This window comes from Gambusia affinis, linkage group LG01 (genome assembly GCF_019740435.1).
Source record: "Gambusia affinis linkage group LG01, SWU_Gaff_1.0, whole genome shotgun sequence".
NCBI classification, from domain to species: Eukaryota; Metazoa; Chordata; class Actinopteri; order Cyprinodontiformes; family Poeciliidae; genus Gambusia; species Gambusia affinis.
The window spans coordinates 39908700-39929081 of record NC_057868.1 but is presented as its reverse complement, the minus strand read 5'-3'; the positions used below and the strand labels follow the sequence as shown (position 1 = coordinate 39929081).

Below are 20382 nucleotides of genomic sequence, written 5' to 3'. Positions count from 1 at the left end.
CTTTGAACTTTAACCTTTTATTTTTTCTATGTTTCCACTTAAAAATGTAAATTTTTGCCTCAGATGTGAAATTATATAGAAAAATGTTGAAAAGATGAAAAGAAACCAGACAAACTCATCAGGGTGAGAAGATTCCTGAGAGCCACAGTGCCGTATTTTCTGGTTTCTTTCATGCGGATATTTTTGTGTGAATGATGTTCTTTGTTTGTTTTAAACTGAAGAGAAAACAGGAGGGGATAAAATGTTTCCCAGACATCAGCAGCTATTTTTTCTGCCTCAGGAGTTAACTGGGTCAGACGTGTTTCCCGTTACGCCCTCCCTGCCTCCCTGACCAAATTCAGAATCTAATCTGCTTCTTTATTATGAACCGAGGCTCTCATCTTTATTCCTACCTCAATGTGGCTTTTTAAATCCTTTACTTTGAAAACATATAAATATACAATTTGAACATTTTTACAACTGAAATAAAAAACTAAATCCAAACATGTAAGTCAAAAACATCAAATTAGACAAAATACTTTTAAAAATTAAATACAAAATAATAAGTAACATCACTACATGACACTGACTAATAAATTCAAAGTTACTGGAGAATATTTGTCTCGACATAAATGTTTATTTAATCCAAGATAATCCTGAACCTTAATGCTCCCTTAATCAGGACTCTGGTATTTTCCTGCCATTTGTTTTCCCGTTCAGCTTCCTGTCGCTCCAGAACAGTCCAGAAAGCATCGCTGTGTAAAAATCAACCGGCCAGCACAGACCAGACTTTGTGCTGCATCAGCATCTTTCCCGATGTCTGGGCTCAGCGCCAGCAGAGCCAACTGGAGTGAAACTGGAGTCTGCTGAGTCACGACGCCCAGTTCACCCAGTATGAGCATTTAAACACGAAGCTGGTATTAATAACTTACATAAACCAACAGCAGAGTCACTTCTGTATGGAAGAAGATTAAAAATACAACCAGGAAATATGACTTTAATCTCAGAATTGTGACTTTGATCTCATAAGATTCTGCTAAAAAAAAAATCAGAATTATGAGATTAACTCTGCAAACAGAGAAACCCGAGGAAACGTTGCAATGATACCAACTGTTAACGATCCAAACAAGATCGATCGATCAATCGATCGATTGACCCACCATCCGGTTCTGAAAGCTCCCAGTTCATTTCAAAGTTTTATGGTCGATTCGTCTATCAGGGAAATCCAATCTCTGCTTCCTCAGACAGAAAACACTGCAGGTAAAATATTTTCTGTTTATAATTTCCTGAAATAACTCCACATTAAAAAATTACTTTCTCCATGTTTTTGGTTTCTTGCTGATTTAAACTTTAATGGAAAGCATCACTGACTGTTTGAGGCCAACAAATCTGGATGATTAGAAATTACAACCTGTTTATGGACACAAAGTTTCTCCAGTCATCAGCTGGAGTTTAACAACATGGAAACCGTTTCCAGTTTAAACCCTCAGACGTTTCAGGAAGGATCCTTTAAGCAGAATGTCGCCTCCTACTGGCCTTATTTGGATTTCCTGTAAAGTTGCCGTCACCTCTATGCAGCGTGACCTTTGTACAGACTAAACTCATTAATGAGAGCAGGTCAGACCAGCTCCATGCAGAGCATGTCAACCTGAATACTACACCACAGTTATTCTGTAGCATCCTACGCTGCTGAACTCAGGAAACCCAAATGGTTCTTCTGGTGAGAGTTCAAAAACATTTCATATAACACGACAAGCTGATGTGACCTTATTGTAATTTTTCCATCACAGTTTGTAAAATAACGCAACAGAAAAGCAGGAAATGTTCATTTATAATATATTAATGGCACCTTGTTGTTAGATAGTTTTACATTAATGTTTTACATTAATGGAGTCCCGTTTGTAAATTATACACTCAAAAACTAACAGCAATAATTTGGTTTGCTCAGACAATATAACGTCCATTTCTGACAGTTATATTTTTACCTTGTTTTTTATTTAAACATAAATGTCCCTGTTTCTAAACAATTATTTGATTAATAAGCTAAACATTTAGTTTGTAAACTAAATGTTTTGTTAGCAAGCTAAATATGTAGCTTCAAATTCCATCTAGCCAGCCATTCATCCTGCTAATAAAATAAATAATCAGTCCCAAACTAAACATTTAACTACAAACTAAATGTTTAGTCTCAAATTAAATATTTTGCTACAAGCTAAATATTTAGTTCCAGGCTAAATGTTTAGTTAGTATCTAAATATTTGGCTTCAAACTAAATAACTGGTTTGAAGCTATATAGTTAACAAGCAAAATATTTAGTTATTTAATTAGAAAGCTAGTATGTACCCTCAAACTTAATATTTAGCCTCAAATTAAATATTTAGTTTGAAGTTAAATATTTTGTCAGGAAGGTATATATTTATTTAAGAAGTTAACACTTAGCCTTCAACTAAATATTTTTGCTCTGTTGTTTAGTTTGAGGTTTAATATTTAGTTTGAAACTGGGTCGGTGAAAATACGGCTTTGAAAAATGATCCCCATTTTTTTCTCAATAATTTCTTTATATTTTGACTTTACAAACGGCGGCCATATTTACTGTTGCAATAATCTTTAAAGTCAGAGCTGCTGTACATTTCATATTAACTATTGATACGTTTTCATGCTGTTTTGGCACAGAGGGATGATCTGAGCAGCGTGAAAAGCGGCCGGCCTCCTGATCATGTCTGAGTCTGTGCTGGGAGGGGAGGAGACACACCTCACTGCTCCAGGGAGGAAAAATAAAACACTCAGGCAGAAAATAACCAGCTTTCCTCAAGATCCTGCATCTTCCTGCTGATCCTCACTGACCCGCTGAGCTCAGATTTCAGATTTTAACTCTTTTTCATTTTTATTTGTTTCCTCTGGAGTAATTTCTTCCTGTCCTGCAGGATCCCAGAAAACTGCCTGAAAAAGGTGGGAATTGTTTATTTCCATGCTGGTGATTCTGTTGTGTTTGCAGAAATTTAACAGCAGGAGTTAACAAAATGTTCCTTTGCTGTTTGCTTTAAAGAAAATAAAAATATAGAAGTATTATATTGATAAAAGCAAATCGCTTCTAGAGGCAGAAACGTATCTGACCTGGAATTTATTTTTTAGTTCTTGGTTTGCAGCCGCCTGCAGCGGGAGCGTCTCCTGTTGGAAATGTCTCGGCAACCAAAGTGTTGATCGCTGCGTTAAACTAGAAGCAACACAAGTCAGTGTGGTGCAACATTCAGAATGACAGAAACAAGCAGCTAAACCTCAGGTTACAACACCTCTGACTAAAACAGTCACCTTTTCCCACCGACCTTCAGCCTGAGTTATGAACCTGATCAGCTCCATGAACTGAACTTAAGACATTATAAAAGCCCCACTGGTGATTTCAGTCATGTAAATAAAAACACATCTAGAGCAGGTTAAAAGAGAATCAATGCTTTTGTATGGAGCCAAATTGGGGCCATGAAGTTTGGGCAAAGGAAACACAAATTAAACTGAAATAAAAAAAAGATTTGAAACTGAAAAATTATTTGGAAACTGGGGAAAAAAATGTTTGAAATATTTAAAAAATTAAACATTAAAAATTTAGTAAAAAAAAAAAAACTGGAAGAAAAGTTCAAAAACTGAAAAACAATCAAAACTGACAAAATGTTTAGAATCTGAATGAACTAAAATAAGTTTTTTAGAAGCTGAAAGTTGAAACTGAAAAAGGTTTAAAATCTTTTTTCAGCTACTTTTCAAATTAATGTTTTGAACAAACTTTATGACCTTTATTTATCTCCATACTTCTGCACCATTTTGGACCTGGTCCTGTTGATTTCCTGCCTGACTTCAAGTCCAGTGAGATTTGATCGGAGGTCAAAGGGTTTACGGCTTGTTTTTCTTGCCCGGCTCCTTTCTAAGACTTAATTGCGTTGCTGTTTGCTGACTGAGCAAAACTTCTGGGATTTGTGCCATTACACGGATTACCACAAACTATCACAAGACAGGCTGCAACTAGCTTAACTAATATTTAACAACAACATGTATCAAGTAATTATTTACTTTAAAAAATTCAATGAATTAAAAATTAGACTCGTTTTAGTTCTGCAGATAATTCAGAGGGTCAGGAGTTCAAAATACACCGTTAACATTTCTTATGGCAGAAGTAGCAGAAAAATTAGCAAAAGGGATCAGAATGATTAATTGATCAGTAACTCTCTCCTTCGTCCTGCATCTGTCACCATAGCAACCTGCAGCCATAGTAACCATACTGCCTAACTAAATATTTAGTCGCTAGGCTAAATATTTCCCTCCAAACTAAACATTTAGCTCCAGGTAAAGCTAAGTAGTTGGCTAGCTAAACAAATATTAAACTCCATACTAAATAAGTTTTTATTTCACAAATATTTAGTTGGTAAACTAAATATTTAGCTCAAAGTTAATCTAAATATTTTGCCAGGAAGCTAAATGTTTAGCTCCAATTTAAATATTTAGTTCATATTAATATTCCGCCTCAAGCTTCAGTTTTGGGTCCAGTTCTGGTGGTTTGGGGATCCGGATGAAGATCAGCTGCTGCTAATACAAACATTTGATCATTTCCACTAAAACCTGCTGCGTGTTTCATCACCAAAGTGAAAATGTGCAGCAGGAAGGAGGCCAGCGACAGCCGAGTGCTGATATGAAACAGCTGTTATGGTTCTGCTCTCTCATGCCAATGGAAAAACGTTTCTATTTTTACCCCAGTGACCTCTGACCTACAGTCTCTTCAGATGCAAGTCTCACCAGGACATCAACCTTTGTGTCTGAGCGGTGCAACTTCCTGCTGGCTTTTTCCCTCAAACGCGGCTCTGATTTGACTGAATGAAAACATTTTGATAAAACTACAGCAGAATCATCTCAGATTTATCACAGACTGCGGGGCGGCGGTTATGAAACCTGTGGAGTTCTTCCAGCTGACCCAGACCTATTTTAAGATGCACAAACAGAGACACAGGTCAAGAGCAAAATCATGAATTGATATTACTTATTTACTTTTCCTGGCTATATTTAGTTACTTTACAGACAAAAACAGTCGGTATCAGGGCCAGCTTCGTGTATTCGAGGCAATTTGATGTAAAGAGATAATTGTTTTGCTAATTAGAGAAATCTATAATATCTATAGATCTATAATCTATATTTTTCTCTTACACATTGGTGAAGAGTCAATATACTTTCTTTTTGTTGTTCTCGAAGAAATGGTTCATCTAGCCCACAGGTGTCAAACTCCAGGCCTCCAGTTTGTCCTGCAGGTTTCAGATGAGCCTCAGGTACAAAACACTGGAATGAAACGTCTTCCTGACCTCCTCCTGGTGTGGATAGGTTCTGCAGAACCTTAATGAACTCATTATTCTGTTCATGTGCAGCAGAGGCTCATCTAAACGTTGCAGGACGTCGGGCCTCCGGGACTGGAGTTTGACTTTGTGAACTTTGACCCCAGATTTGCAGTTCCTCACAGACATTCCTGCAAACGTTGGAGAACGCAGAGGAAGTGGACGTGTTTGTGTTCAGTCCTGCAGGCGGTCCGGTCCACAGAAAGGGTGAAAGATCAGAACAACAAACAGCCATGTGGGAAAACAAACGGCGCCGCAGCAGCTAATAATAGCAGCAGGAGAGCAAAGTGTTTGATTTTCATCTGTTTGGACTTTCAGGTGACATCAGATCATCACTTCCTGCCCTGAACACGTCGCCACAGAGCAAAAACAGCAAATAGTTTTAGTCCAGTTTCTGTTTCAGTACAAATGAAACGAGACAAAGATAAAAGTAACTTTGCAGCAAGAAATGGGAGAATGTTTTAATTCAATGATTCATTACTATTGATGTTAACGATGCAGTTACAAGTGAAATAATCTGCGAGTGCAACATGACATTTTCCTATAATAACTTCTATAAATTAGTTTTGAATTTCTGTGCATCTCATCGTTTAATGCACGTCACAGTTTTCTGTGCGTTTTCTTTGCCTGTCTGTGTGTTTTTGTAGTTTTTTGTACATTTTAGCATTATCTTTGCATTTTGTTGTTTTCTGTGCATTTCAGAGTTTTCTGTGTATTTTATTGTTTTCTTTGTGTTTCACAGTTTTCTGCACCTATCTGAAAGCTTTAGCATTTTTTATCTGTTTTGTTTTCTTTGCATTTTCTGCACCTGTTTGTGTTTCCACATTTCTGTGTGTTTTGATGTTTTCTGTGTGTTTTGATGTTTTCTGTGTGTTTTGATGTTTTCTGTGTGTTTTGATGTTTTCTGTGTGTTTTGATGTTTTCTGTGTGTTTTGATGTTTTCTGTGTGTTTTGATGTTTTCTGTGTGTTTTGATGTTTTCTGTGTGTTTTGATGTTTTCTGTGTGTTTTGATGTTTTCTGTGTGTTTTGATGTTTTCTGGACGTCTCTGTGCTTTTGTTGTTTTGTGCAAATTTATGTAGAAAACAAAATTCGGCATTTCGGTATTTTTTGTGCATTAAGGCGTTTTCTGGGCGTGCTGACCATCATGCTTTCAGCCGCTGAACGAAATGCTTGATGCGCCCAGAACGAGCTGAAGGAGGCAGCACACTGTAAAAAGTAATAAGTTCACTTTACTTAAAAATAGTTAGGAAACCGATTGCCTCAAAATCTTCAAGTAAAGTAGCTAATTCATTTTAAGGTGTTATTGCTAAAAATAACTATGTTTAGACCACTCAGATAAAGGCAGTAAACCTGAGTGCCGTTAACTCAAAATCATTAATTGGGTTAACTGTAAAATATTCATTCAGACAACTCATGCAATGGCAGTAAACTTGAGTGCCGTTAACTCAAAATCATTAGTAAAGTTGACTATAAAATGTCAATTATGACTACTTCAAATTGTGAGTTATGTCAATTAAGCAGTACTCATAAAAATAAGTTATACTTACACGTTTAAGAGTTCACATTACTTGCAAAATATCAGGAAACCAATTGCCTTGATATGTTCAAGTAAGATGAACCAAAAGTGTTAAGTTATTGGAACAAAGAGCCAACAGACAACAGTTTGAATGGAAAAAAATGTTTAATAATTAAACAAGTTTACCTTAAATACAAGGTTCTCAAGTGTGGTTACATACACACTAACCTGGAAACAAAGTTTTCCACAGACTTTTTTAGGGAAAAAAATGACATGACTTTTTTTCTAGGGTAGCCTTCAATCTAATATTGAATCCTTCAAATGGCCCTCAGTCTTTAAAACTTTGAGAATCCCTGCTTAAATGTCTTTGCTGACTGGTGTGAAACAAAAACTCAATTCTCAATACTAGAGCCTAACATTTATCATAACATTGATAAAGTAAATAATGAAGTAGTGAAGTGAAGTAATGTTTCTCCTCATTAACATAAAACCATTTAGTAGTCTGCAAGTGCAATGATGCTCTCTCCAACAAAAAAAGAATCAAACAAGAAATAAAAATCACTTTTCCAATAAGGGTAAAGGTATCAACGTTGATCCATAATGTCACATCACATTCACTCATTGCATCAGAAGATTTTTGAGTGATTGTATTTTTGGTTTTAGGGATTTATGTCCAAGTGACAGAAGCACCCTTTGGATGAAGTCAAAGGTGTACTTCAGTTGTTGAGGGTACTCCAAATTCAGAGAATAAATAAGTCCAAAGAGCACATGGCATGTGGAAGATTTCCAAGATCATTCATGACAAGACTTCCTTCCAAAATGATGGCAGTACTTGAAGACTGGAGGTGCAGTGAGTCAGTGGAGGCCTGCCTGTCCTCAGGAATGATGGTCAGGATCCCAATGGGGGTGTGAGACACGTCTGGGTCTTCGCAGTCCTAACAACAATAGAAGCAATACCACAATTACATATCAACATAACACTTCTTTAGGGTGACCAGACGTCCTCTTTTTCCCGGACATGTCCTACTTTTCAGACCTAAAAAAATGTCCGGGGGGAATTTAAAAATCGTCCGGGATTTTGGTCAACTGCCTCAAAACACATTATATAGCTTACAGTGCATTGTGATTACATTGCCACTCCGTTCCACTACTCCATTCCAGGTTTCTTTGTATGGCAAAGAAATCGGTAGCACATGTACACACATGTGCTACCGATTTCTTGTGCTACCGCTGGTTCTAACCCCCCACCCCCCATCTCCACCCCCCGTTGGCGCATGTGTGTCCGCCGATTCTCATCATAAGCCTTCTATAACAGTACAGCGGCTTTTTTAACCCGCCAACATCTTTATCCTTATCCCTTTTCCTTTTTTTGTTTTGCGCCCCGGACAGCTTTTTTGCTCTGCCGCTCCATCTTGTTGCCACTAAATAAACATGATATTTTCGACTAACGTTAGTCCCAGGCATCGCTAAATCATTACACATAAGGTTAACATCAAAACCTGGACTTACGGATGAATTATACGGCCGAGATAATGAATATAAGTTTGCTAAAAAACAGTGGGACTTACCGTGACAAAACTTAGCTGCAGCAACCGTCGTATTGTTGAGAGTTTGGCGTTTCTTTCAAACACGTCGTCACTCGTCAGTGTCCAATGCGCATGTGCATTTAACGAGAGCTGCCGAATGATGCCGAGTTTTTTGATGGTTATGCAGATGCGTTTTGCTCACTCATAACTCCAAGTTCGGGTTACTTGCTGCTGATGAGTTTGATTACTTGCCTCAGTAGAAAGTTGTCTTTGCTAAGTTTAAGTTAGTATAGTCAACAGAGTAAGCTGGAATGAGTTCAGGTCACTTTTATTTTTGAGTACACTTTACTTTTACATTTTACAGTGCAGAGACACTCAGCGCCCTTTGAATGGCACCACATATAAAATAATATAACTGCTATGATGATCTGTAGATGACTTGCAAACACTGAGGAACATCATTTCTGTCATGGTGGCCACATTAGATCCTGCTGATCTTCAACATTCTCTCCGTCTCTCCTGGTCTTCAGGGTGCTGACCCGGTAGCGAATGTCTGCAGCATCATGACCAGCGTCAACTCTCCAGCCTGCCTGCTCGCCCGGAACCACTTCTACAGAAGTACGACAAAACCCAGACCCAAACACGGCTTCCAGAAACTTTAAACTCAGACAAAAGATAAATATTCACCATCTGACCACTGGCTTTCTTCATGCTGGAGGAAAGGTTGGAAAATCCACTTTTAGTTAAGAAAATCCTGATCAATGAACCCACATGCAGGCAGTAAATAAACGACCTCATTTGGGTTTAAAGTGCTGGACGGTCCAGTGGAAAACTTTAAATTTTTACTTCTACGATCCAAGCAGAGCGTTTAGAAACAGGAACAGAAAAACTGATCAGATCCAAACCCAAAGACGTGACTGGGTCTCCATCAGCCGGGATCCGATTTCCAGAGAGGAAGACAGAAGTTGGCCTGAAGATGGAAATAAACCTTTTCTTATTAAAGAGCAACCAACTTCTTGTTTTTCATCAAGTGTCTAAATTAGTAATTAACGCTGCTATCTTTATGTTTCTGTACAATTTGTGCAAAAACCATCTCAGTGCTGCCCTCTTTGGGTTGAACGGTGGCTACTGCAGTTACATTTTCTTATTGGTTACAACAGTGCAGCTTGTTGTAACCAATCAATCAGGGATTAAAATGGTAACATCTGCTCCACCTCCAGCTCTGAGTCAAACCAACCAAACCCTTTGACCAACTTGTTCCCCTCCTGGCCTGCGGGGGCGCTGCACCCAGAACCACTGAAGGACTTTGAAACGGACTTTATGTGACTGAAAGTTCTGATCTGATCTCTGGCTTCCAGCTGTAATAACTGAAGCTGTTTGCTGACTCGATCGTTCCTGTTTAGCTCTAAAGATAACAACTTCAAACCAAACTGGTTTCGCTCAATTCAACCATACAGGCCCAGTTACTCCATACCAGCAGACAAAGTCCCAGTAGAGACAGAGAAACAAGAAGTTCTGGAACATTCACCTGGAAGTGACCTAAATGGAGACGTGGACGTGTTTCCCTCTGTTTACGTAGAAACACAGAAACAGAAACTACAGGGAGCAGATTTTGTTCACTAGATAACCGGGCAGATTCAGCGTTCAGCCTGGGGATAAACAGGTTCACTGGAGCCAAGCAGGGAGTGCCTGACACATGAGCAGACATTAAAAAAGGTTCTGGCCCCGGTCCAGTTCACGGCCCGTTCACTCCGGCAGCACATGATCACAGGCGCAGCGCATGAGAGAGATGGAAACTTCAGGGCTCGGAGTCACAGAGTCTGTAAAACGAGTTTGTAACGAAATGCTAATGAGGACGATTTACTTCCAGGTGTTCCCTCAAGTCCAGACGGGATGAACCCGACCCAGCAGAACGACTCCGTCATGACACAGATCCTCCTCTGGATCAGGATGGGAGTTCCTCCTGGTAAAACATTCACTGCTGCTTTTACCCGACTTTAATCCCACCGACAGGCATTTTATTACACAACGGCTAACTGGGCCCATTATTGGTAGAAACAAAATTACATTTCCATTAAAAAACACAGAAATGTTGATGTTAACCTCAGAAATCAAAAATGTCTGGGCTTGAAAAGTCAAAACAAAAATAAATGCTAAAAAATCTGAACATTTCTGAATTTGAAAATTCAAACAATTGCAAGAGAAAAATTTCAAATAGAGATTAAAATCAGAAATTTTCTCCATAAAAAACTCGAAAATTTCAGAATTTCAAACATTAAAAATTTGTTAGAAAAAATCTAAATGTTTTTTTTTAGATTAATCTCAAAATTTTCTACAAAAACTTTTCTGAGTTTAAAAGTCAACAATTTGCTGGAAAAATATCAGAAATGTTAAAATTAATCTCAAGTTTTCCAGACAGAAATTAAACTTTTCTGATTTTAAAAGTCAGAATTCTTCTAGAAAAAATAAAGGATGTTTTGGGATTTAAAAGTAAAAAACATTTCAGATTAATTTCAGACAACAAAAATGTCTGGGCTTGAAACGTTAAATATGTTCTATAAAAAACTTGGAAATTTTAAAAATAAGCTCAAAATTCTTCAAAAAAAATTTTTTGGGAAATTTTCTGTTAGGAAAGTTTAAAATTTGCTAGAAAAAAGCTGAAATTCTGAGATCAATTTGAGAATTTTTCTAGAAAAATAAATAAATTTCTGAGCTTGAAAGAAGAAGTCAAGTTTTTTAGGGAAATGGGAAGATAAATTATTGTTTGTTTCACCAGTTTGCTAATTATTTTGGGCTCAGATTAAAAATATAAAGAAAGACATTTTGCTTCTCCTCTTGCTGGTTTAATAAATTAAATCAGATTCTGGTTTTATAAAATCTGTCAGATAATAAATGCGATCACATTTGTGAAATTAAAAAGAAAGAAAAAAAGTGGTTGTTAAAAGAGAAAAGTTTGAGTTCTACTTAATATTTTCCATTATAGAAAATTTTAATTTGTCAGTAATAATTTTACTGACTGAGTTTGGGTGACAACGGCTCCTATCAGGGCGTTTTAGTCACTTTATGGTGTAATTATATTCCCCTGTGTTTCCAGGGCTCCCGGTTGCCATGGGAACCAAAGGGTTGCTGATGGAGATCGCTCTGGGTTCCTCGTCCTCCCCCAGCAGCAAACCGGCCAACCCGGCAGACCAACACGTCAAGTAGACGAAGCAAAAGAAAACTGACAGAAACCGTCCAGGAGTTCAAGACTAACAACAAACAGGAAAACAATGAGGCTTTTAACGCTGATTGATTTTAACGCTGATTGATTTTAACGCTGATTGATTTTAACGCTGATTGATTTTAATGCTGATTGATTTTATCGCTGATTGATTTTAACGCTGATTGATTTTAACGCTGATTGATTTTAACGCTGATTGATTTTAACGCTGATTGATTTTAACGTTGATTGATTTTAACGTTGATTGATTTTAACGTTGATTGATTTTAACGCTGATTGATTTTAACGCTGATTGATTTTAACGCTGATTGATTTTAACGTTGATTGATTTGAGATAAATCTGATGCTTCGTGTCCAACCTTCAAAACTTAAACAGCAGTTGGACTTTTGCACTTAATGCAACATAAACACCGAGTTTCACCAAAGTAAAACATGCAGCAAATGAAGGAATGAATGTTTGTACCCTAAATTTATCTGTCTGTTCCTTAAACGACTTTATAAGTTTTCATTTATTAAACCGCTCTCTTCATTCATCAGCTGGAAAACTGTCAGATATACATTATTGATGAAGCATAATGTTATAAACTAACTTCATCTCAGTTGATCATTTGATCAGTTCTTAAAGCTGCAGTGTGTAACTTTTAGAAAGATTTGTTTTTATGTATATTTGTTAATACTGTTTGTGAATCGATCTGCCTCCTCCCTCTGAAGAAAAGAACCGCTCCCCACCAAAAACAGAGCCAGGAGGAGTGGATCAGCGCTGTCAATCATCCTCATGTACTCACTGCTAAATGTGCTAATGGCAGAGGAGAAACTCACTGTTACAGCCATCGGTGGCTATGCTAACTAGCTTTAGCATTAACAGGCGCAGTGAAAATGGCCCCCACCTTCCTTTGTGCAGCAGAAAGTTTCATTGTCGCTGGTTTTGCTTTGAACTGTTAAAGACCTCTGAAAATTTTCATTAACATTTTTAAAACACCAGCAGCAAAAACTAATACAAATAACTGGCAAATTTTTCATTTAACCACCTGAGTTTATATTGCATAATATTAAAGAAACGCACATAAATAATTCTACTTATTTTTAAATAAGACAATAAACATTTTATGTCTAAAATGCATTACTGTAGTGTGCAGTGAGTCTAGAGATGCACCAATCTTTTTTCACTTACGATACCAATATACTTACAACCGACTCTTAAAACCACTAGAAAAAAGATTAAATTTCTGTCCAAAAAAATTAGACATTTTTAAATTTATCTCATAAATTTTCTAGAAAAAACTTGAAAACAATCAGTTTCAAAAGTCGAAAATTAGCTAGAAAAACTCAGAAATTTTCAAATCTCTAAAATTTCCTAGAAAAAACTTTTAAATCTCTGAGTTTCAAAAGTTACAGTTTTGAAAGAAAGAAACTCAGAAATTTTGAGAATCTTCAAGGTAAAAAAGACAAAAATTTGCAAGAAAAAGAAAAATCAGAGAATTTTTTAGATTAATCTGAGAGTAAAACAGGAAATTTCTGGTACTTAAAATAAAAACAAAATGAAACAAAATTACCCTTAGACATTCTCCAGAAAAAAAATTGTTAGAAATGAAACTTGGAAATTTTGAGAGTTATCTGAGAAAAAAATATCTAAATTTTCTGTTTCCAAAATATAAAATGTTTGACTTTTAACTATCCAAAAATTCTTAAATCCTATAGTTTTGTTATTTCTGTCACTTCCTGGAGTTAGTTTTCTCCAGTTAGCGATTAATCGATTAATCATGATTAATTTGATTGGTTTCATTATTTGGTTCAGATGCTGTAAAGCTCAACATTGGAGAAACTGGATTAAAAAGTTTATTTAATTAAACCTTCAGAACCCAGAGGAACAGATTTTTCTTCTTTCCTTTACAACAGAAACATATAAAACTGTTTAAAAAACATTTTATTATGCATTTTTTACTGTAGGTTACAGTAAAATCTGAACTGAAAGGGAACCAAGCCGCTCAGAGACGGAGGTTAAAGTCAGCGTTCTGAGCAGCCAGTGAACTAGAAAAACTGCAGCGTGGAAGAACAAACGCGCTGCAGAGAAAAACCTCTTTCAGCTTCGTCAGGCGGAGCGGCCGCTTCGCTCTTTGTTGGTTTTTCCTCTGAATGGAGGACAGCTCTGCTTACATAAGCCCATTTTACACTCATTTAGAAAAATCTGTCCGTCAGGATTCGTCACTTTGATCCACAGAGTTTGACTCTGCAGGTCCCAATGATTTTCTAAAGTTAAAACAAAAAACATTTATTAATTTGGAAAAAAAACATTATTTTTCCCCTTTTATCATCAGCATAACGCAGATAAAGTTGACCAATTCAGTGCTGATTCACTCCAGAACATTTTTCATCCAAACGCTTAAAGCTGAGATGAAACATTCTAGAAACAAACTAAATAATTTTCTAAATTAAAACAAGTTTATTTTTCTAATTATGCGAGATGCTGCATGATGCCAAAGAAATCTAGTAAGGATAGAAAATAACTGGATAATTATCAATGTGAGCAGCATTTTTCAGCCTGACTCCTAAAATAACCTGTCACTTTGCATAAAACAAAACTTTTAACACAACTGACAGAGCTCTGTTTTCTGAAAGTGATTTTCTGAATGAAATATATTATTTTATTCTTACTTTTATCAATGTTGGATCCATGTCAGCTCCATGTTAATGTGTATTAAAAGACATAACACTGAATTTATCTAGTTAATCAGAAATCTTCTGATCCCTTGGTGGTATAGGAACAGTTAATTTTTCCTTTGGGATTAATTAATAAAGGGTTTTCTTTAAATTAAATTTGAATTGTATATAATTGCATACATAATAAAATGCTTCAAAACATCCATCTGTGTGTAATAATATTTCTCTTTGTGAATTTAGTTCCTGAAATAAATGAACTTCTCTATAATAGTCAAATTAGTTTGTAAATGTCAAACTCAACTGAAAATGGAAATTAATTTTCATCAATTATGAATCAATTATTGTGAATTTATTCAATGATTTTATTATAGCTTGTAGAAAACGTGTGACTGGTTTACCTGCACAGGAAGTCCAGATTAGATCACGTCCCACTTCCTGTAATGGATCAAAATTAAAATGTCTCTTTTTATTTCAGTAACACATTTAAATATCATAAACAGTTTTATATTTCTTTTTACTGGATATTGTTGCACTCTGGGGGCTCTACAGCAGACTGTTTTGCTTTTAACCCCCCCCCCAACAAAAAAAGAAGTGTCCTACTTTTCAGAAACCCAAATCTGGTCACCCTAAGTTAATTAAGTTAATTTTAAATTGTCTGTAACTTCAGTTTTTAGTGAGTTTTCAAGAAGCACACAGCAACCTGGAGCGTTGAGTCAGTTACACAACATGGAGTCACTGAGTTCAGTACCAGCAGGAAGAACAACTTTTCATTGTTTAGTTCCTGGACCAAACCCAGCGAACACTCGCTCTCCTCCTGAAGGTTGTTCAAACAGTTCAACACTGTAAAGCCGTCTGAACCTTGACCTACTTCTCCAAATATCCTACTTTTTTTAAGCCATGATAAAAATGATAAATTAAATATTTGCATACAAGGACAAAACTATTGTGTAAGATGGATCCACATTAGCTGCTCTGATAATCTGCTGCAGGACAAACTGACTGTTTCCCTCCTACTATTTGCATCATTTGCTGTTATTTCAACTGCTTGATTTCTCAGACGAGTTTTTATTTTTATTTGAATCTGACAAGTAGTTTTCAGGTTCAAAGGGGAGTTTTCCCTCTCCACTGTCGCTACATGTTTGTCCAGGAAGTGAACGGCTGAGTTTCCTTAGAAACTGTAATCTGAATAATTCATTGAACTAAATGAACCATTTTTTAACTGGGAACATTCCTCTCTGCATTCTGAAGATCCAGAAACTTTAAATTCTGATGGTTTTAACGGACAGACATGGACACCAACGCGGCGCTGGCTGCAACAGACTACTTTATTCCGTTTGCAATATAACAAGGGTAACAAAAACATGAAGGTATGCACCACGGTGTCAATGTGACGAGGTTACAAAGCAAAACGTTACAAATGGTAACGAGCTCCGTTTCTTTTTTTTGTCGTTTTTAGTCGTTAAAAAATTATGTTAAAAAACATGAAAAAAACCCCAAAAAGAAAACGCAGCCGTTACTACCACGAACATTTATTAAGAAAAAAAAACAAAACAAAAGAAGAAGTTGTAAATGGGACGATCTCCGTCGCCTAGCGTTGGCAGTTGGTCCGGTTCTCCCCAGGGTGACCAGCAGGAGTCACAGGATCACGAGGAGGTGGGGCTTCCTGCCTCGCTGCTCTCACTCGCCTGCCGCTGCAGCACCATCTCCTTGGCGATGCAGGTGATCTGACCGGTCGTCACGGCACCAGAGACCCCCACCCTGGCAGAGGTGGCGGTTAGAAAAACGAATCTATAAAACAGGAACGGCTCAGGCGGCTTCATACTTACTTCTGCTGCGCCTCCTCGGTAAGTGGCGTCATCCCCGGCTGCTTCCCAAAGAAGAAGCTGGACCACCAATGGCCAGAATCCTGCTTAGGAAGTCCTGGAGAGACAGAGCAGCACTTAACGCAGCGGAACCAGAGAAACCACAACCTGCCCTGCGTGGCGTAACCATCTGCTGAGCTCTACAGCCGAGTCAGGATGAATGAGCAGCTCAGACTCCGGATCTAAACGTACACTGCGTGTTTCTGACCAGCAGGAAGTGATCTGGATGGGTGCGGCTGCTTTAAGAAAAACTTCCTGGCATCATTACAACCTAGCAGAAATGACTTCATTCTCTGTGGCAACAGCAGTAGAAACTGATGCAACGTTAGCAGAGAAACCCCAACATGTGGGCAGGTTGGTTTCTGGGTGAAAGTTTAATCTCTGAGCAACAGTCTGTAACTCTGCTGCAGTTAAAGTTGAGTTCTTTCTCTGCCATTATGTTTAGCAGTGAGAACATGAGGGTGATTGACAGCGCTAGGCCCTTCCTCTTGACTGCATTACAGTGCATTTCTTCCGACAGCAATAGTAGCTCAGGGAGGAGGTGGATCTTTTAACAGATTATCCGTTTCATTTTGTGACAACACGGTGAGTTAACTCGCATGTAAAAAACTAACAGTCTTTATAAAAGTGAACCTGCAGCTTTAAGCCACGTTTGAAGCCGTTTACCTGGATGGTGAGGGATGACCTCCCCACTGTACTCCGAACTGCCGCATGAGCTGCTGCTGGACGTAGAGCCGATGCGCCCTGCAGGGGGAGGTAAATGTTAATTAGTGATTAAACATACAGTGAGACGGCCAGCGGAGGTGGACGGATGGACTCACTTCGGTAGTAGTCGGTGGTCGCGACGAGGGAACCGCCTGCTGGAATGGCTGCCATTTTTCAGGAGTTGGTGACTGATGGAAACCTGGAACTGGAACAGACTCGGTTACTCACCTCCACTAAATGAGGCCTCACTAAAGAGTCATGAAACAGAAGCGTGTAGGTGCCAACAGAAACTCTGTAACTGTAATTTGTTGTGAAAAACTTGATTATGCCATTTTTATATTGTTGATGCTTGTGCTCCTATTTTCATTTTGTTGTCCACATCGAGTGGACGCCACCGCGCTGCTCGACTGAAAACTTGACGTTTTTGCTCTGATTTTAGTTATTTTGTTAATTTTGTGTTTTTTTATTGTATTTGTTTCCCTCCAGGAAGTATTTTGTGGGCTCTAGTGTCCCTTATATGACAGTAGGCTGACAGGATAGGGGGAAGGAAACGTCGGCCGGGTCCAGGAATCGAACCTGCGACGGCCGCGTCGAGGACTCAAGGCCTCCAAAAGTGGGTCGCGCTATCTGTTAGTTTCATGTTTTTAATCGCCATTTTTTTAACTGTTTAATTGTATTTAAAATGTTGCAAAGTGTCCTTGGGTGTTTTGAAAACCAAATAAAATGCAATATTATTTTCTTCTCTCTACACTTTGGTCTTGCCATTGACAAGAAGTTAATAAAAGACAATACAATGTGTGTATTTTTTTAGTTCTGTACAGTAAGGTTAAAAATGGGGTTAAAAATGTTTGTTTCAGATTCCTAAAAATAAAGAGTCTACCAACCTCAGATTAGTTTAGATTTTGATCAACTTAAAGGCTTAAGATAATGGCAACACCACCAAATGAAATCCATCAAAGAACATGATACAAATTAAAATAAAAAAGAAAACCTCTTGTAGTTTGGTGCAATTAATGAACAATGGGAACATTTATTCATTAATGTCCCACTGAGCTCCAGTCAGAACTGACCTGGGTTTTTCTATTTAATCTGTTTTGACACAAACATTTAAAACGGGGGTTTATCGTTTAAAACCAAACATGAACAGGCTGTGGAGGAGCAGATTTAGGTTCTGCACCATAAACTTCATTGTTTTCATCATGACGTCTCTGTCACTGTTCTGCAGTGAGGAAGAGGAGGAGGAAGAAGAAGGGGGTGTTTACATTAAAAACAGTCACTGCACCAGACCGACATCTTTACATTCAACGCAAATGCTGAACCAAAACAAAGAACAGCAGGTTCTGACCGGCTGTAGACTGTAAAACACACGGAGCTCGTCTGAATTAAGCTTCTGCTTGGGAAAATTCTGGGTCAGAGCAACAATAACCCTAAAAACTGCGGTGACCATTTTGTCCGTTTGTTACAATACAACCTAGCTTGATAGACCGTTAAAAATTATTTTAAAATGCGTTAACTATTAAAAAACAACAACGGGTACCGCAACGACAAAGGGAGAAAACAGTTTTATCTGTTTCTCATTTTTAACTGACGTACAGCCGCTAGCCTCCAGCCGTTAGCTCGCCTCGCCGAGGGGAAAGAAGCCCTTTCCACCATTTTCTGACCTTAAAACAAACTCACCTTTACTTAACCCAGACGATGTGCTGATGTTCTGTAGCACCCAAGTCAACTCAGACGGCGAGGATGGGGGGAGCAAACGCTAGGCGACGGGGCCCATTTGAAAAAAGGTTTTGGGTAAATGTAACCCTCCAAGGTCCGAGAGGATGTCAACGATGCTTCTTTTCTGAGGCCAGGGAGGGTCCTCGAACTTTTATACTGCGAAATGGGTGACGTCACCCAACGGAGGAGGAGCGACGGAAGCAGGAAAAAAAATCGTTACATCATGGCTCCACACACCCACAGCCAAGCATAGCAGCGACATGCATAACCGTATACACAGGGGCGCAGCCAGGAATTTTTCAGCCTATCAGACGACTTTATTACCCGGCGAAAATAACTCAAAAATAGTCCAAATAATTCGAATGCATTTTTCTTTCTTTACTTCTTACAGAAGTTGTGTTTATGTCTTAGAAGGGATAGAATGAAATGATTGACCTGTTTTACTTTTGTATTTTGCATATAAGTTTGTGGTCCATTTGTATCCTATATAAAAAGTTAAAAAACTTAAACTATCTCACAAACAAGATATTAAAATACATGGAAAAACCTTACAAAAACCTTGAGTTGTAGCAGAAAAACAATCATATTAAAGATGCTGCATGAATTGACTAATACAATTTTGCCAGAGCTTGCAAAAAATGAAGGGGCTCTATAATACATTGTAATTCACTATTTGAAGCAAAATTAAAAGCAGATTAAAAAAATTAGCTAAAAGTCAAATATAGGTGTATTTTTTAATTTAAATATAATTTTAAAAGTTTAAATTTATATATAAATATATATATATTTAAACAGACACTTAAATGTAACAATGTAAGATAAAATTATAACTTCTAACATGTATACCGGTAATTTTTAAATTACATTGACTCATATTAATCATCACCTCTAAGTGATGAAAATAGCAGATTTTTGAACATTTTGTTAATTTAATTTAGGAGAACAAGAGGGAAAAAGTTATGAGGGAAATTGGGTTAAGGTACAGTACCTGTTTTTCAAACTGTCCAGTCCAGACAGAAATATGTTTTATTATCATTTTATAACAATTATTAGTAATACATATTTTAGGTTTGTTGTGAAATTAAAATTAAAAAGAACAAGGGACACAGAGAAATCTCCATACACTTTCTGTAATGATGCTGATTAACATGTCATTAATCACATTGTTGCTCACCTTCTTCACTGAGAAGAGTTAGGCAGATTTGGGGGAATCTGAGGGAATCTAGGGGATTCTAGGAGAATCTGGGGGAATCCAGCTGAATCTGACTCAACTTTAAATATGGTAAAAAAGAAAAATAAACAGAGACAAGTTAGATATATGAATATTATGCTAAACAAATGCTCATTCACTGACTAAATGCTGGTGAAAAAGAGATTAAAGTTAACATGTAGCTAAGCTAACAAAGCTAAAAAGTTGATAACCACATCATTTGACCCACCGTTCTTATTTTAAAAAAGAAAATAGAAAAAAGATTAAAAACAAAAACCAAAACATAAATACACAAATAAACAAAAGCTGTTAAAGATACAAATTGCATAATGTACATTCAGTGCTCTCTGTTCATCAGCCGTTTACTTTTCCCTAACTGTCGAAATTGTTGTTGGCATGGTGACCGGTTTAAAATGCGTCAAAGATAGTTTGCAACTAAGAGCGCTCACTCTGTTATGTATCTACAAAAACAACATGACAAAGACAGTTAGAAACACAGATATCACACTTTGTACTAAATTTTAAACAGTTCTCAGCATGAATTTAGTCATACAATTTACTACTGGATTACTAGTGTAACTTAATTCCACTATAATCTAATTTACAGCATATTTCATTAATACAT

The 20382-nt window shown here is 37.3% G+C and overlaps 1 protein-coding gene across 4 annotated transcripts; it reads right to left on the bottom strand.

Moving 5' to 3' along the window:
- Window positions 1-15570: 15570 nt before the first annotated feature.
- ppdpfb (pancreatic progenitor cell differentiation and proliferation factor b) lies at window positions 15571-19818 on the bottom strand. Of its 4 annotated transcripts, none has more exons than XM_044122111.1 (5): window positions 19722-19818; window positions 16948-17036; window positions 16793-16870; window positions 16091-16184; window positions 15571-16022 (listed from the first exon to the last, which is right to left on the bottom strand). In XM_044122111.1, exons 2-5 carry the CDS (start codon window positions 17000-17002, stop codon window positions 15908-15910), a joined length of 342 nt encoding a protein of 113 aa, XP_043978046.1. In that variant the 5' UTR covers window positions 17003-17036; window positions 19722-19818; the 3' UTR covers window positions 15571-15907. The 4 variants fall into 4 exon arrangements, with proteins under 4 accessions (XP_043978046.1, XP_043978053.1, XP_043978027.1 ...); XM_044122118.1 differs by having other exon boundaries at window positions 16948-17030; window positions 19722-19804; XM_044122092.1 differs by lacking the exon at window positions 19722-19818 and adding an exon at window positions 18509-18703.
- Window positions 19819-20382: the final 564 nt, after the last annotated feature.

Excerpts from the sequence above, each read along its gene's own strand:
- ppdpfb (XM_044122111.1), bottom strand. The coding sequence starts at position 17,002 with ATGGCAGCCATTCCAGCAGGCGGTTCCCTCGTCGCGACCACCGACTAC. Across the intron at positions 16,185-16,792 it reads GGTCATCCCTCACCATCCAG|GACTTCCTAAGCAGGATTCT; the intron begins GTAAACGGCTTC and ends CTGTCTCTCCAG. Across the intron at positions 16,023-16,090 it reads ACCGAGGAGGCGCAGCAGAA|GGTGGGGGTCTCTGGTGCCG; the intron begins GTAAGTATGAAG and ends CACCTCTGCCAG.